Consider the following 17,252-nt stretch of genomic DNA (forward strand, 5'->3'; position numbering starts at 1 on the left):
TTGACTAAATAAGGAAAATCAATAAATAAACACAAGGTACCTCCTTATTTAATCAAATCATGGGCTAAAATGTATATTACTAATGTGTTTTTAAAAATTATATAAAATCAGAATTTTAGTAATTTTTATTCACCAAACTAGAAAGGTCAAAATAATTATGTGGCCAATTAACCAAATTAAGATATTAATTAATACATGCAAGGCATGCTTTAATTGGTAAAGATTGAGACAACAATGAAAAGCTTATGAGTAATTAAAAAGCAATTTATGGTTTAACCTACACTAATGAGAATGTAGTTGTAAATAGGCTGGGTTAATTAAGCCTGCCTATTTATGTAAATATTTCCAATTAAATAATATTTAAATTTGATTACTTTTTTTTTAAGGTAAATTTTTTTCAGCTCCTCTTTTAATAGAACAAATATTTACATTTTTTCTAATTAATAATTTTTGTTTACTAAATTTTTCATGGGATCTTTGATGCTCTATAAAAGGGTATATCAAATTTATTGATTCAATATTGATTTTGTGAATAAGAATAAAAGCTAAGCCAAAATAATTAGTTAAAAGCTTATGGAATATTAGGGTGCATGAATTTTTCAGGCTTGAATTTAAATTTATGTGAATTTGAAAGAAATTAAATCAATACAATTTTATCTTATACCATCCAATCACACTTTTTATTCATTTTATCTTTAAATTTTACTTCTCTCATGCATTAACTTTTAGGTTATTCCTTCTCTTTTAATTTTTAATATGCATGCTGAGTGGCCAAACTTTCACTTGGAACAAAATATAATTAATTTAAATAAAATTCAATAAAACTTTATATTATATTTTATTTAAATTCCCATAAATTTAAATTTTAAATTTCGTACAAAGTTGAAAAAAATTAGAAAGTACATTGCATGGTTCCATGACGCCTGATACCGGGCTTGACAATAGGGGCACCAATATATAAATACAATAAATCCCTGCTGCCTATTTATTACTTCCATAATTCACTAACTCCCATGATATGCAAATAATTTCCAAATTATGGCCAAAGCTCATTTCCTGGGTTGATTTCAAGGGCTGCTCAATTCCTGCAACTCAAAATGCATTACGTTTTTTTCCCATATCAAGAATTCATTTCTCAAATTCAAAGGGGGTGGCTCACAACTCACAATTGAAGGACCTAAACCTTCCTCTATAAAGAAATCAAAAGCTGTAAATGAGACAGAAAATAAATATGAGCCCACTGCATAAGTGTAGTGTTACACACACGGCATGTTTCTATAAATTCATCCCTCAGATTGAACATCAGGCTAGCTATTAGGGAGGCCATACACTGCAACTGGTCAGGTACCCGAAACTCAAACCCGGTTGTATGCAACCGACTTGCTGAACAGGCGGCGGATGTAAACTACTTGAAGTCCACTTGCAGCTGCCAGTAAAATGTACTCCGCAATCGTGTAAAACAAAACGCGTTTCTGAGTGCTCTCGTTTGCTGCAACAAAGAATATCATTATCTTGGATTAGTAATAGATGCAAACTCCTAAATTCTGAAAAACTGGGGGGGGAAATTCATCTTTCCACACATAATTTTGATTCTTGAAGAAGAAGCCAAATGCACAACAAAGAAGGTGGGGCTAATCACTTAATGCATCCCACTTAGGATATCCGACAAATTAAAATCTAGAAAAACGAGGAACAATGAGTAAACCCAAAGTATCATATTTGAAGCACAAAAATATTCAAATAATAGAACTGACTGAAACCTGTCCATGGATATGTCATTGCCATTTTGTTTGGTCTCGCCTCAAAAGTGTCATATCTAGAGCACAAAAGGTCCTGAAAAATGTAATGATGAACAGACGCATACCTCCTCTGCAGGAACATTCTTTGCATTCTGTATTGCCTATTTCCCCAACCAAACTAGTGACAAAAAAAAATTTCTCGTGCATTTTTTTGGCAGGGGAATGGATGAGTATACAGTATGGGCAAAGGGGGCACTTTACGGGAGCCCCAGATCAACCCCTACGCAAGCCATCAAGGATTTACAAAACTGTAGCTAGAACAAAGACACAAGCAGATTAATCTTCAGAAGACATAAAACATTGATTTTGCTCTCTCCTAGACAATGTAATTTACTTCATCCTTAAATTACACTGCGTAAAAGGAATGAAAACAAACATGGTTTGGAAGACATTTTAATGGGTTAAACATTATGAAACTTTGCCTTCTTGCTTTTTATTTATTACTAATTTTCAAAACAAAACCATCAAGATTGTTCCATTATTTATCAAGCCTAGATGTTCGAGCCAAACATTAATTATGTAGAGCTATATTATTGTGGTCAGTGTATTATAATTCCAAAGTAAGCTACATTTTGAAATGACAATAAGCTGCAAGAAAAAATTATACCATTTTTGGCACACATCCAAAAATAGAGAATGATGTGACTATGGTGCAATTTTAACAAAAATCTGCTCCTTCAGCATTCCATTATTCCCACATCACATGCTTCTATTATTTGATGCTCTAAATAAGATCCTTGCTTCATTTGATTGTCTAGTTGAAACAGAAGGCACAGAATTGATCTCTTTGTTCCCATATATGTCCACAAGTTTTAAACCATTGCAATGTATATGCATGGCCTTCAACAAAATATTCAAGAAAAACAAACACATTTGATATTGGAGTAGGCCCCAAGGCCCCCAACCCCAATAAAAGGATTTCAACAAATGTGGCATGAATGGATTAATTCATGAATAACAATTATCACATTTTAAGTCAATAAAAAGAAACATGCTTACTATGACGATGGCGAGTATCACGCGCTTTCAAGTATTTCTGCTCCGCTGTAACAGACTCCAATGCCTCTCTCAGCTCAGCAATTTTAACATTAATAGGGTCCAAATGTTCTGTACAAAGACGCCACCAAAACAGAAAATAAGATAATCTATGAACAAATCAACTTCAGTTAGGCTTATTGGGCTGCAATCAGAAAATATAAAGGCAATAGTAATAGATATCAGACTTGCTAACAAGATGTGGAATTAAGAAGCTGACGAACCATCTTTGGCAAGGTCATGTTCATTGGGAATATGGCCAACATGTATGTAGAAAGAGACGGTCTCCGGTGTTGAATAAGGATTATGGAAGCAGAACTTGTACATTCCACTTCTTGGGGCCTTAAAATTGAACTTATCCCCAGATGTTCCCTTCAAAGAGTGCACCACATTGCCCCCAGGAGAGGTTACCTGCAAAGGAAACCCCAAAATTAAGGTAACAGGTTAAACAGTTCTTAGTAAATAAAAACTAATGCTAGTTTTTAATACGGAGCTTTCCCAACTTTCCAGAGACAATGCTGATAACTGGTAAATTCACACTGCAGCATTGGTACATTAAGTTAAAAAGCCAAAAAAAAAAAAAAAAGAACAAAAAAAAAAAATGAAAAACACCAAGAAGTTGCTTAGGGAATTTAGTCGTGGAAAACATTACCCATTTTTCATTTTTTTAGTTTTCAAAAAAAAATTAAAAAATTTTAGCTTATTTTTAAGCTTTTCAAGATTCATATGAAACAGTAGAAAAAAAAGCGTGTTTGTTTATTGTGCAAAATATTTTTTTATTTTTTTATTTCTAGATCTCAAAAATAATTACAAAAAGAGAACTTGTTTCTTTAATTTTCTAAAAATTATATACTACAGCATTCGGGATTTTGGGGCTTTGGTTTCGATTTGTGTAGGTTTGGAAGAAATTCAATACATAACCTAAACAAATTAAAGTCAAAATCTGAATACCATGCTCCCATACGCAAAATAAGAAATAAGAAATATGGAAAATAATAAAAAGATGTTCTCTAATTTTTTCTACATAAATTTAGAAAATTGGAAACAGAGATCCATTTTTGTGATTATTTGAAAAATTAGAAATGGAAAAATAAAACTGTTTCCACAAGCAAATAGTGCCAAAACTTTTTAGCGTTGTTTATTTAATCTATACAGATGCTGAAAAATTGAAAATTTTGCTAACTTTTTTTGTAATTATTTGGAAAAAAAATGGAAAAATAAAATTGTTTTCCACAACTAAATGAGCCCTTATTATTTCTACTATCTGATCAGGGACTTGAGCAAAGAAAATTTGGAAATTAATTTTGTGAAGTAAGAAATAAAGCATAGTATCAGCACCAAAATATGTGTGCATCAATAAAAAATCCTTCCATGGAAAAGAAAGGGAGAGAAGGATAGTGGAGAGGTTTCAAAGAAACATGTCTCTCTTAGGCTGTTGAACATTTGTATTGTAGATTGTAACAGACCCTAAAGTTTGGCATAACTGCCTTTAATCATTTCTCGAGTACTATTGCATTCTGCTTCCACCACCACTGTGGGTTCTTAGATACAACTCCCACCACCACCACCCTAAGTCCCACTAAGTGGGTCAGCTACATAAATACTATTCTTCCGTTCTGTCCTATTTAGGGCAACATCCACTAACAAATGGAGGGCTATCACATCCTTACTATCTTAATCCACTAGATCTACCTCTTCCCCTCCTACTAGAACTATCATTAATTAGCACACTACTTCTCATTGATGCATTATTTGGCCTACAATGCACGTGCCAGGACTATCTTAACCGCCCTTCCCTTATCGTCTCTTCTACAGGTGCTATGCCTGACTTACCACAAACATATCCATTCCTTAACTTATCTTCTAAAGTTCTTAAATCATTGAATAAATTGAACTTCTTGTTCCGCAGGTAACTACTAACCAGAACTTTTCTATCGAAGACCTGGGTGAGAAATCCCTTGAGTTGACAATGTAAAGCACCATGCAACAGGGCAAAGCATTTCTAGATTAAAGCTTTTCTCTAGCCGCATAAATGCCAAAACATTCCTTGAGCAGTTTATCATAAAAAATCCAGCAACAGGACAAAATATTTCTACATTCAAGCTACTTTTAGATGTATGTAATTCCAAAAAAAAAACCAAAAAATAACAATGCCCCAAGATTCCCTAGGTAGGGTCACTATATGGATACTTTAACTGTTTTACATCATTTTGCTCAACCTATGTTCTGAAAAAATAAGAGAAAGTTGGTGTGCCACCAAATCCTACTTTACTACTTCAATCCAAGTTATTCTAGATCCACCACCAACCCTCATGCCCCCCTCCCCAAAACCCCCGCATAGGCACAACCTCTAATGTCAATTGAGTCCCTCTTTATTTCTATGGTACTATCTCATCTGGACAACCAGTCCAACCTGTTTTTTTTTTTTTTTAATACAAATATTTTTCAATTGTTGTCAGGTAGCCAGTTTATATTCCTACAAATATTCATTTGGGATTCCAGGCTTAAAGATCTCTCTCCCTTCTTGTAGTGCATCCAAGGTCAAGCGTTTGTCTGGGATACTAGGGTATGTCCACCTGGAGACTGTCTTGTCAAGTCTTTTTCTCTGTCGGTTTTTTTAGGGGTAATTGTAGTCCACCCAGGCTGGCAGGGGGGGACTTCAAGGTCATTCAAAGATCCAGCAATAGGTTAGGGGAATCCAAGGTGACTAGTAGTATGACTGTACAAGGATGTTTGATTTCTTCAATCAAAATCGTGAACAATGTTAATTTTACTTGGGTGGCTTCAAAGATAGACATGATTCTTTTCACATTGATAGGTTCTTATTACCAACATTTAGGAAGATGTTTTTATGAATCTTGATTTTAGTTTTTATCTTGTCTCTGGCAATTGCCTCATGCTTTTAGATTCCAATCCAGTTCAATGAGGTCCCAATCCATTCAAATTTGAAAATATGTGGTTGATGCACCCTTCTTTGCAGGGCACTGTCAAGATTTGGAGGAGAGAGCATCAGGTTCAAGGGTTAAGAGGGTTTTAAATTGATGAAAATTTAAGGTTTGTGAAAAAACAATTTAAAACAATGGAACAAAGAGGCGCCTTTGCGAACATTGAAGAGTGAAAAAATATTTTCCTGCAACTGAAGCTTGGATAGGCTAGAAAAGCATGGGTTGTTGGGTGAGGAAGGAAGGCCTACAAGGGCTCATCTTTGTAATGATTTGGATATGATTTCATTGAAAAAGGATATAATTTAGTGATAGAAGTTGAGGGAAGTGGGTGGAGGGGTACTGTAACTCTGGATTGTTTCATAGAGTGGCTAGGCCGAGGCAAAGTTTATTGAGTAGGATCCAGATTCAGCGTGTTTTGTGCGGGATCATAGGAAGATTGGAGAAGAGATCACAAGCTTTTATAACATTTTATACACCAAGGATTGTCAGCATAAACTACTGTGGACTTGAGTCCACTGGGTGGAATACTGCTCTTTGGTTAGAGAGGCATTTGGATATATAGAAGAAGTGTGCGTGCTTGAAATGGATAGGGATAAAGATTCAAGACATGAAGGTTTTACGATGGCAATTTTTAAGGGTAGCTAGGAGGTCATGCACAATGATGTTATGAGAATTTTCAAGGAATTTCATCACAATGGCGTGGGGAATAGCGTCCTTAATTTCTATGGGGGGGATGTCTAGCGGGTGATGGGTTTCAGGCCTATAAGTATATTTACTAGCCTTCAAAAGATTTTGACTAAGATTTCGTCTAAAAGAGGCTTAAAGAAGTTTTAGGGGATAGGTGAAAATTTTAGATGCATTGTTGGTGGCTAAAACAGTGGTTGATGATGTGAAAAGGAGGAGTGGGAGGAGGGTCACACTCAAAACTGGATTTTTTTAAAAATATATATAAGAGAAATTGTTGGTTAGGAAGGGTGTTGGGCTACTTTGAAGGAATTGGATAAAAGGGTGTTTAATGTAAACAGATATGTTTGTCATTGTGGATGGACACCCCTACAGAGGGATTTAAGGCTGCTTGTCGATTAAGGCAAGGAGATCTCTTTGCCTCTGTTCTTGTTTACCCTAGTGGTTCACGTGTTAATTAGATTGATTCTGCATGCTCAGGGTTTACAGGTGATTGGAGATTTAATGGTAGGTTGGGTGATAGACATCTTTGATTGGATAATGACACTATTTCTTTTTCTTAAGGGTAATGTTGAAAATTTTCAAAAGCCCTGAAAGTTTACGAGGAGATTTTGGGGTTGAAGACCAACATGTCCAACTGTGGGTGGCCGATATTAACAGTCACGGACAATGGAGACATAGCAAGGTTCAATGCTTTAGCAGGTTGTGTGTGGCTCGGCCTTTGTCCCATTTAGGTATTCCTTTCAGGGGTAACCCTATGCCTGCTGCTTTTTGAGATCAACAACAACAAAACCAAGCCTTAGTCCCACTAAGTGGGGTCGGCTATATGAATCCTTTTCCGCCAATTTATGCAATCATGGACCATTTCTTTTGATAGATTCAAAGATATTAAATCCTTACTATGTCTTAAGGGATTGTGTTATGCTCATCATGTTTCCCTTTCTAAGATTCCCATATATTTTTATCCCTTTTTAAAGTTCCCACAAGTGGGGGTTCTGGAGAGGCTTCTAAGAGATTTCCTTTATTCTAGTGCATGGGAGAATAAAAGGGATGTGGCATCATAGAATATCTCTTTAATTAAAAAATGGTTATGGAGGTTCCCCTAGAGATTAATTCCCCATGGCACAAAGTTATTAGAAGTAAGTATAGAATTCTTGGAATGGGTGGGATACAAAAGGAAGTGGCAATGTTTCCAACGTGAGTCCCTCAAGCCTAGCGAAAAAAAACCAAAAAGGAGTCCTTGGAAGTTATTTCCCAAGTAGCATATTTTCTATTTCCCCTTACTTAGTTTAGAGAGGGAAATGGGTAATAGGATTAAATTTGTAAAGATGGTAGGGTAGGTGAGGTTTTGTTGGAGATGTTGGTGCCTTATCTTTTTGGATTATCTTCTATTCATAATGCACCAATTACATTTCCTTTAACTTCTGGAGGAGGACTTCCACTACTTTGTTGAGCATTATAAACTTTTTTGTTCCCCGAACGAGGGGTGATGTGAGGGTTTAGCAAAGGATTTCTTTGGGTTATTTTTCTTCCAAGTCTTTTTTTCCTTTGTTTACTAAAATCTTCAACTCCTAGTTTTCTTTTTTTTTTTTCCTCCTCACCTTTGTATCATACCTTTTGGAAGGTTAAGGTTTCTTTCAAGGTCCACACTTTCATATGGACCTCGACTCTTAACAAAAACAACAACAACAAAACCAAGCCTTAAGTCCCACTAAGTGAGGTCGGCTATACGAATCCTTTTCTGCCATTTTATGCGATCATGGACCATTTCTTTTGACAAAATTAGGGCTATTAAATCCTTATTCACTATCTCATTCCAAGTTATTTTAGGTCTACCCCTACCCCTTCTGCTACCCCCACAGTAACTAACTCGCTCTTCCTCACTGGCACACTATGTAGCCTACGTTACAAATGTCCAAACCATCTGAGTTGTTTCTCCCGTATCTTATCTTCTATAGGGCTACACCTAACTTATCGTAAATATGTTCATTCCTTAATTTATCTTTCGGTGTTATTTCACTTATCCATTTAAGCATTCTCATGTCGGCAACTTTTACATTTAGGATATTCTGTTTTTTCGTCGCCCAACATTATGATCCATATAGCATAGCTGTTTTGATTGCCGTCCTATTAAACTTCCCTTTTAATTTTAAAGGTATTCTACGATCACAAAGCACACTTGAACTACTTCTCCATTTTACTCAACTTGCTTTAACTCTATGCCTCACATCATCTTCAATTTCTCCTTCAACTTGCATAATAGATCCAAGGTATCGACATCCACAAGTGCTGTTTTTTTCTTCATCATCAAGTTTAACTTTGTCTCCAATATTCCTCCGACCATTACTGAAATTACATTTCATATATTCTGTCTTATTTCTACTTATCCTATAGCCGCTAGATTCCAAAATTTCTCTCCATAATTCTAACTCAACCTCTACTCCACCCCTAGTTTCATCAATCAATACAATATCATCTGCAAACAACATACACCATGACACCTCATTTTGAATGTTCTTAGTCAATTGGTCCATGACCAAAGCAAAAAGATAAGGGTTCAAAGCAGATCCTTGATGTACACCCATGGTGAATGGAAATTCTCTCGTATCTTCATCTATGGTCCTTACACTAGTCATTACTCCATCATACATGTCCTTAATAACATCAGTATACCTACTACATACACCTTTATTTTCTAAAACCCACCATAGAACTTCTCTACCATATGCAAGTCCCTCTTCTTTTCCCTAAACTTTTCCATTAATCTTCTTAAAAGATTTATAACTTCTGTGGTAGATCTCCCGAGCATAAAACCAAATTGATTTTCTGAGACCTTTGTTTCTAGCCTTAAATCTTTATCCAACTACCCTTTCCCACAATTTCATCATATGACTCATAAGTTTAATTCCACGATAGCTATTACAATTTTGAATATCTTCTCTATTTTTGTATATAGGTGTTAAAGTGTTTTTCTTCCATTCATCTGACATTTTCTTAGTTTTTATAATTGTGTTAAATAAATTAGTTAATCATATAATTTCGTTATCACCAAAGCATTTCCAAACTTCAATTGGGATGTTATAACGTCCTATACCTCTTCCATTTTTCATTTTTTTAGTGCAAACTTAACTTCATTAACTCTAATATTGCGAATAAATATCATATTTTTAGTCTTTTCCTCATTTGTCAATTCTAAGTTTAAGCCTTCTATTTGGTTTTCATTAAATAACTTACTAGAGTAACTTCGCCATCTATATTTTATGTCTTCATCCTTAACCAAGACAATATCATCCTCACTTTTTATACATTTTATATTTACTAAGTCCTTACTCTTCCTTTCTCTAACTTTAACAAGTTTAAATATATCTCTTTATCCCTCTTTTGTATCAATCTATCATACAAACTATTAAATGATCTGTGTTTAGCTTCACTAACAGCCTTTTTTGCCTTTTTTCTTGCCTCTTTATACTTTTTAAAGTCATCTATATTTCTACATTTTTGCCACATTTTATACCAAATTCTTTTTGTTTTTACGGCCTTTGGACATATTTATCCCACCACCAACTTTCTTTGTTATTCGTGAATCTTCCCCTTGATTTACCTAAAATCTCTTTTGCTATCTTTAATAGAGTTAGCTAATCTACTCCAAAGAGTGTTTGTATCTATCTCATCCTCTCTAGTCCAATCCCCATCTTTGATCATTTTATCTTTAAATTTTATTATATTTTCTCCCTTTAGGTTCCACCACTTAATTCTCTTACACTGGTTTATTTTATTATTTTTCTTCCTTTTTTTTAATACATATATCTAACGCTAAGACTCTATGTTGTGTGGCTAGGCTTTCACCTAGAATAACTTTACAATCCTTACATAATAAACGATCTACCCTCCTAATTAAAAACAAAAATCTATTTGACTTATATTTTGTCTACTTTTAAAGGTTATTAAGTGTGAACTCTTCTTAAAGCAAGTATTCATTATAATAAAATCATATGACATAACGAAGTCTAAGATCCATATCTTCCCAATATTGTCTCTTAAGAATTTCTACTAAACCTACTTGAGGAGCATAAGCATTAATGATATTTATTATCTCTTGGCCTAATACCATCTTGATTTTTATAATTCTATCTCCTACTCTGTTTACATTAACAACACTATCTTTTAAGTTTTTATCTATAATAATTCTCACTCCATTCTTATGTTTTTCTTTTCCAGTGTACCAAAGTATAAATCCTGATTTATCAATTTCTCTAGCCTTCTCTCCCACCCACTTAGTTTCTTGAAGGCAAATTATATTAATTTTTCTTCTAATCATTGTGTCCACAATTTCCATACTTTTACCCGTAAGTGTCCCTATATTCCAAGTTGCTAATCTAATCCTAATTTCTTGAATGACTGAACTAACTTCTTTATATGTCCACGTCCAGAATGATGCAAGAATCCTCGCATATTTAACACCGTACCTAGGCACCAACACAGCGCATCGCTTCGAGGCGACGACCTAGCCCACCCTCGGGCACTTTTCGCTATACCCAAATGGTACAAGTACAACGCGTCGCTCATAGGGGACGCGTCAACAAATATTTGGTAAGGATTCATATCATAGTGATTTGACAAATTTTACGCTAGCTGTTAGTTACGCAATGCAACCCTCCTCTTTTACCCAAGCTTGGGACCGACGGTGTGTGAAAAAATTAAGACATTAAGTGCTAACAAAATTAATACAAATAACTTGTTAAAAGTAAAAGGACCCTATACGGGCAACAACCCAAATATCGGGAGTCTAATGAGACAAATTCATACCTCTTTCTACATTGCCCATGGCGACCAACTTTGGAGCGCTCATTATTATTATTATTTTTGTTCAAGTGAAGCATGTGTGGTCTCTTAGAACGCACATGATTTCTTGTTGGTGAGATTTTGGGCTTTTGGGAACAATATAAAGGGAGGGCTTTATGTGCATAAGCAGTGTATGATATCCTTCAAACATTATGGCTCAAACAAAACGCAGGAATATTCAAGGCTCAAACAACTTCTTCCCATTATACAGTACTTTGGGGACTCTTACTATCCAATCTTCAAAGGGATTGAAGGGTGACAAATTGTTCTAATAGTTTTAGTTGATCTTGGAGGACATCTTGCCCTCCATATATTGTGCTTTGGTCTCAATTTCTTTAATGGATTTTTATTTTTCTATAATAAAAAAAAAGGCTTGATATTACAATTTTGTTTGCAATACTTTTTTCAAGAAGAAAAAAAGGGCATTTGTTGCAAACTTATTTAAATTGAACCTACATTAAGTACAAGCAGACAAGAGGTGACCGGGAATATGAGTCATGCAATGACCCATTCTTGTGCTTGCACCAACCACCAGATATTTGCTATCCAAGCATAGTAGCATTATCACAGTTTTCTAGCTTATTCCTTTAGCTGCTTTTCTCTTAATTGTGATTCTCCATTAAATGCAGTTTCCCAATCAAGTGATGCCATGCAGCCAAATAAAAAGTTGTCATGCTCGGATGATTGATATGGATGGAAAAAGATTAAAAAATGGCAAGAGGAACATCAATTGAGGCATTCTAAGAAGCAAGACATTCCAAAAAGTAGAGCAAATCTGGTCATGCTATCATGCTCTCTCTGACAAGCAGACAATCTGGAAGACACTTAAGGGAGGGCATAAATTCAAGAATGAGGTTTTGTTCAGTTCACGAGTTTGCAATGGTTTTCTAATTTTACCACTTTTTACTAGGTTTTGATCTAGTGCAAACCTAATGCCAACTGGACAGGATCAGGAGGGAGGGGTTTCTGGTTTGGTTCGGTTTTTAAAAAGTTTCAATGTACAAGGAATGTTCATTAGTCACCATTAAAAATGAATGGAAATACTAATAGTTTTAGTTTTATAACTATAAAATAGCCCCCACAACACCCCCCCCCCCCAACCTCCACTCCCACAAAAAGAAGAGAGAAAACAAAATAGAATTTCCATTCAGACTATAGCATTCACCAGGATTCGAAGTTCATAGCAAGCAAGTAAGAGTATATGGCATCGAATACGGTGGAGCAATAGCTCAATGAATTCTTTTTTATAACATAGCTCAATGAGTTTGTACAGTGATAATGCTTTCTGTAAAAAAATACTTTATTTCTCTGCATTAAAAATATTGATCTCATCAAATATACCAGCCTTTTTGCCTTTACAATGTTACAATTGCAATAGTTCTGTTCTTAATAAAGCTGCGTTATCACATAAGATAACTGATCTTGGTCAAACTAATTTGAAATCTTAGACCCTAGAGCATCCACGGAACGACAGCAACTCAAGTACTAACCATAAGCAACTCAATAATCAGGGCCATCCGCAAAACAATCACAAGTTTATAACAGAGAGTCAAAGAAACATCTACGGAAAACAAAATCAAATAAAACTGAGTAAAAGGCATATCATCAACGCAACCATCATCAGTTACCTGCAAAAAAAATGAATCAGGAAATAATGTGAAGAAGAAAAAAGCCAATAAGATAACGATCTGCTTGGTTGTGCGAAAACAAATCATAAATTTTGAAATTTAGATTTTTTATAGCATGTAAGTCAATTTTTATTTTCTTTTCTTATTATTGGTTTCCTCAAGAATTAAACGAGGGAATACAGAAGACCAAAAAAACACTTCAAGAAAGAATATCCAATCCATTATCAATCAGCAACAAAAGCGAAAAACTCCAGAACCAAATATAAAAAAAACACACTAATTACAATCAAATTCCAAAAATTAAAATAAATCAAAGAGACTGATCAAATAGCGAAGCACTGGCAAGAAACGAAATGCGGCGGAGATCAAAAGACTTACGGTTAAATCGATGCCAGGGTGGTCGGAGCTCCAGAAGATGTCGTGATCGACGACCACGAAGTTTCCAGAGACGGAGTCGCCTTCATATAGAACGTACTCGTAGACGCATTCAACGTCTTGTACAGTGACGGAGAGAGCTGAGAGATTGCCGAGCAAGGTGAAGAGAAAACCTATCACCATGCAGATCTTGGCGCTCCGACGTCTCTGTCGTCGCTCCATCTCGGTTCCAGATTCGAATTTTCGGGGTCCGGGTAATCAGGTATTTGGGTTCTCAGGGTTCGAGGGAGAAACTCGACGCTTTGCTGGAGAAGACGACCGAGAATAGCAACGTAATCTGGCCCCCGTAACGCACACAGTACTTATCGGACCCTATACGACGCCGTTTAGTAAATTAATGATTACCACATTTTTATGGCTCGCTACTAGTTGTTAATTTAAAGAAAGAGATGAATGATAAAATAAAAAAATTATTTGTTGGCATGGTCGGCTGGCCTGAAAACCAGAAAAGAAGGGAATGGTGGAATTCATTAGGAAATGAAGGATAATATTTTTTTTTTTGAAGGTCTTAAACAAAATTCTTTATCTAAAAATACTCTTAACCAACTAAAAATTTTACCTGAACATTCTGAAATTTGGAATAAAAAAAGTATATTCAAAATTTTAATTTTAAAAATTTATTTATAAAATATTATATTAATATTTAAACTCTCATAAATGATGTAAAACTTTACATCATTAAATTTATATCAAAATTTCCTCCCTAACTCTTATACTACTTCAAATATTAATATTTTATTTTATAATTAAAGAATTGGAAGGATTTTTTGAAATAAAAAGGAAAAAAGGAGGAGTGGAAATGACTCTCTCTCTCTCTCTCTCTCTTCCTGGACTTTCCTTTTATAATTGGCAAATTTCATATTTTATGGGAATGAATCCCACACTTATAAGTATTTCTCAAAATACAAAGAAGGATTGGATTTGCACGGACTGTCGTTACTTTTTCCTCTCCTTCTTATTGGACTTTCCTTCTCAAAATACAAAGAAGGATTGGATTTGGAGGGGTCTTTATGAGGGACTTAGTTCGAGCGAGCCTATGGTACATCACTCGCAGACTGTTGGAGAGGGACTTTCCAACAAGACCGAGGGCCGAGGATGGGTTTTCCGATGACTTCATGAGGGTTTTCCGGCATTTGCAGCTGTAGTCCTCGTTGTCATTAGTCGCTGCAGATGAGGAGTGGTAACAGCTTCATACACTGACGTAGTTGTTGTGAATAACTTGTCCTCCTCTCTCTAAAACAATGGGTGCTTTTCAATACTTGAAAGGATCCTATCTTCTCTAGCCAAACAACCCTCCAACCCACACTCCTACCCGTAAAATCTCCTTAAGCTTCCCTTTATTTCACAAAACTCGGAGGAATCTTCTCTAGAGACTTAAACTTTGGACCTCCCTATGACATGCCAAGACATTAACTACTAGATCAAAACTTAACCCTGCATTTGGTTTTAAGAATATAGCAATTATAATAAGTTAATTGCTATTAGTTATGCAAATAAAATTTTTTACCAAATTAAAATTATTAAAAAAATAAAATTAAAAAAAAAAAGCGGGGTGCCCATAAAACATGATATTAAAATAGGGTTATTCTCATTTTATAAGATGTGAATACGAGTGGAGTTCTTTAAAAATGTTTGAATTCTTATCTTGCATTCAACGACATGCTGAGGAATAATTTGAAGAAAGGGTTGGCAAGTCAAATCGTTGGGGAAGGAGAGAGTTGATGTTGGAGGATTAAATTATTACTTTAAAGGGGAATGTAAGTTTATGCGCAAGGGGGTATCGGTTATAACTAATAAGTCTATATAATAATATATCATATATTTAACATAATATATTTTATAAGAAATAACATATATAAAAATATGCATATAAAATATATACAATAATATGCATGTATACATGCAACAAATATGCACATATATAATTTGTTGGCCCTAAAGTCGTGTCTTGATTTGAGTGAATAGACCCTTTTGCGAATTATAATTCTTTTCTACAAAATAATAATACTTGACAAGATACAAGCAATTAAATCACAATATAAGCAAAATGAATAATACAATAAATAGAAGAAGTAAGAGGGAGAAAAGCTTAACACCATAGTTTAACGTGGTTCAGCCTTTTGCCTATGTCCACGCCTTGAGGCACACTCAAGGGTTACAAAATCCACTAACCAATCTCCTTTGCAGATGGAGAAGCCTTTACAATCAGGGAATCAATCCCCTCACGCTCACCAAGAGTCGATCTGCAAAGTTCACCAAGAACCCCTTTGATCTGGTTCACCAAGAACCCTTTTACAATCAAACGAAAGAGGAAATAATGTGGTGGACACAAAAGATGCTCCTGCAATGAGTTGATCACAACACAAAGCCTCACACTAATCTCTCTAGTAATGAATCTTCACAAAAATAAAGAACAAGAGAGATTTGAGCAATGAATGATGAACTAAATGTTTGCAATAAATAATCAATAACTATCAAAGGTGTTTAATAAGTGCTAGTAGGTTGTAATTATAGAAAAATGGACAAGCTAGCCGTTTTGTGGCCGTTGGGCATTTAAAATAATAAAATACTTTGAAAACTAACAGTTTTTTGCTTGTTGGATTTAGTTCCCGAAGCCCGTCGAAGCACCTAGCGTGTTTCTTTCATTTGGGTGCTTAATCATGGTTTAAACTAAACTAGGACCAAGTATATGAAATATTATAATACTAATATCCATTATGAAAATACATTTGACTATAGGATATTTTGCATTTGAAAACTCATTAAGTTTTGTTTTAAGAATTGGTTGATATCCTATATACTAGGATGCTCATGCAATTGCTCAACTCTTGTTAAATAAACTTGTTCGTATCAAAACTACAAGAGTTACAAATTATTCATACCTCAAACACTTCTCATTTACATTATGACTTTACATTTGGTTTAGTTGGCTGTGCTTGAGATGTTCTAAGTGAGTATCTGCTTTGATCTTTGCTTATTGAATGTTCACTTGATATTTGCATTTGATCTAACATCTTCATGTTGTTCCTATACTAACTTGATATGTACAGATTAGTTTAACTCAGAATCACTAATGGGTTGTTATTATCAAAATATGACAATTAGGATTATATAGCCACTAAGGCTAACATGATTTTTATATATTATAAAGTGCATATATACATTACATATGCCCTGTGTTCGTTGACGAAACCCTATAATTCCCTTTTAGAATTTTCCTGTTTCTCTCTTTTCTTTATTATTTAATTACTATAATTATTCTGGTCTCTACAACCTATGCATAGCTTGCTGCTCCGAACTGCTGGTTTCAGTAATAGCAGCCGGCTTATCCATTCACAGAGTTAAGTCCAGATTCAAAACACAAAAATGAAATTGAATATGTTCATTCTAGTCAAAGAAATTTGTCCCATTGAAGATCATAACAAATAAGCCAAAGAATGAAGTGAAACAGGAACAAACACTGCAATATGACAAAATGCTCATTACATTAATGCCTTGAGTAGTAAATTGCATTCAATCTTTGGATCAACTTATGCAATATACTAACATTTACATTTACTAGTGATTTTCACCTATCTAGGCATAATTGATAGCCTTTATAACGTTCGATTGGTCTGTCAACTTTGGGCATTCATCCCAATCTCACAACCATTATTTCAATTATCTTGACTTATTTAATGATTACTTGAAAGTTGGTACACATTTGGATTAACCATAATATTCAAATTACCATTTTGTTATAATTTTTGCAAGATTATATTTCAATTCAATGTTTACCACTTTTTTTAGCAAGATCACTCCGGTGACAACATGCTAACCATAATAGTAACATTGATTGATTCCTTACTCAGTAAAAATTTATCCATAATTTACAATAGATAATC

At 34.6% G+C, this 17,252-nt stretch overlaps 1 protein-coding gene across 1 annotated transcript; it reads right to left on the reverse strand.

Moving 5' to 3' along the window:
- Positions 1 to 1,061: 1,061 nt before the first annotated feature.
- LOC131150466 (transmembrane emp24 domain-containing protein p24beta3) lies at positions 1,062 to 13,716 on the reverse strand. Its single transcript, XM_058101191.1, has 4 exons — positions 13,312 to 13,716; positions 3,059 to 3,245; positions 2,799 to 2,906; positions 1,062 to 1,489 (listed from the first exon to the last, which is right to left on the reverse strand). The coding sequence occupies exons 1-4, from the start codon at positions 13,528 to 13,530 to the stop codon at positions 1,356 to 1,358; spliced, it is 648 nt and encodes a 215-aa protein (XP_057957174.1). The 5' UTR covers positions 13,531 to 13,716; the 3' UTR covers positions 1,062 to 1,355.
- Between the last annotated feature and the right edge of the window lie 3,536 nt (positions 13,717 to 17,252).

This window comes from Malania oleifera, chromosome 3 (genome assembly GCF_029873635.1).
Source record: "Malania oleifera isolate guangnan ecotype guangnan chromosome 3, ASM2987363v1, whole genome shotgun sequence".
NCBI classification, from domain to species: domain Eukaryota; kingdom Viridiplantae; phylum Streptophyta; class Magnoliopsida; order Santalales; family Ximeniaceae; genus Malania; species Malania oleifera.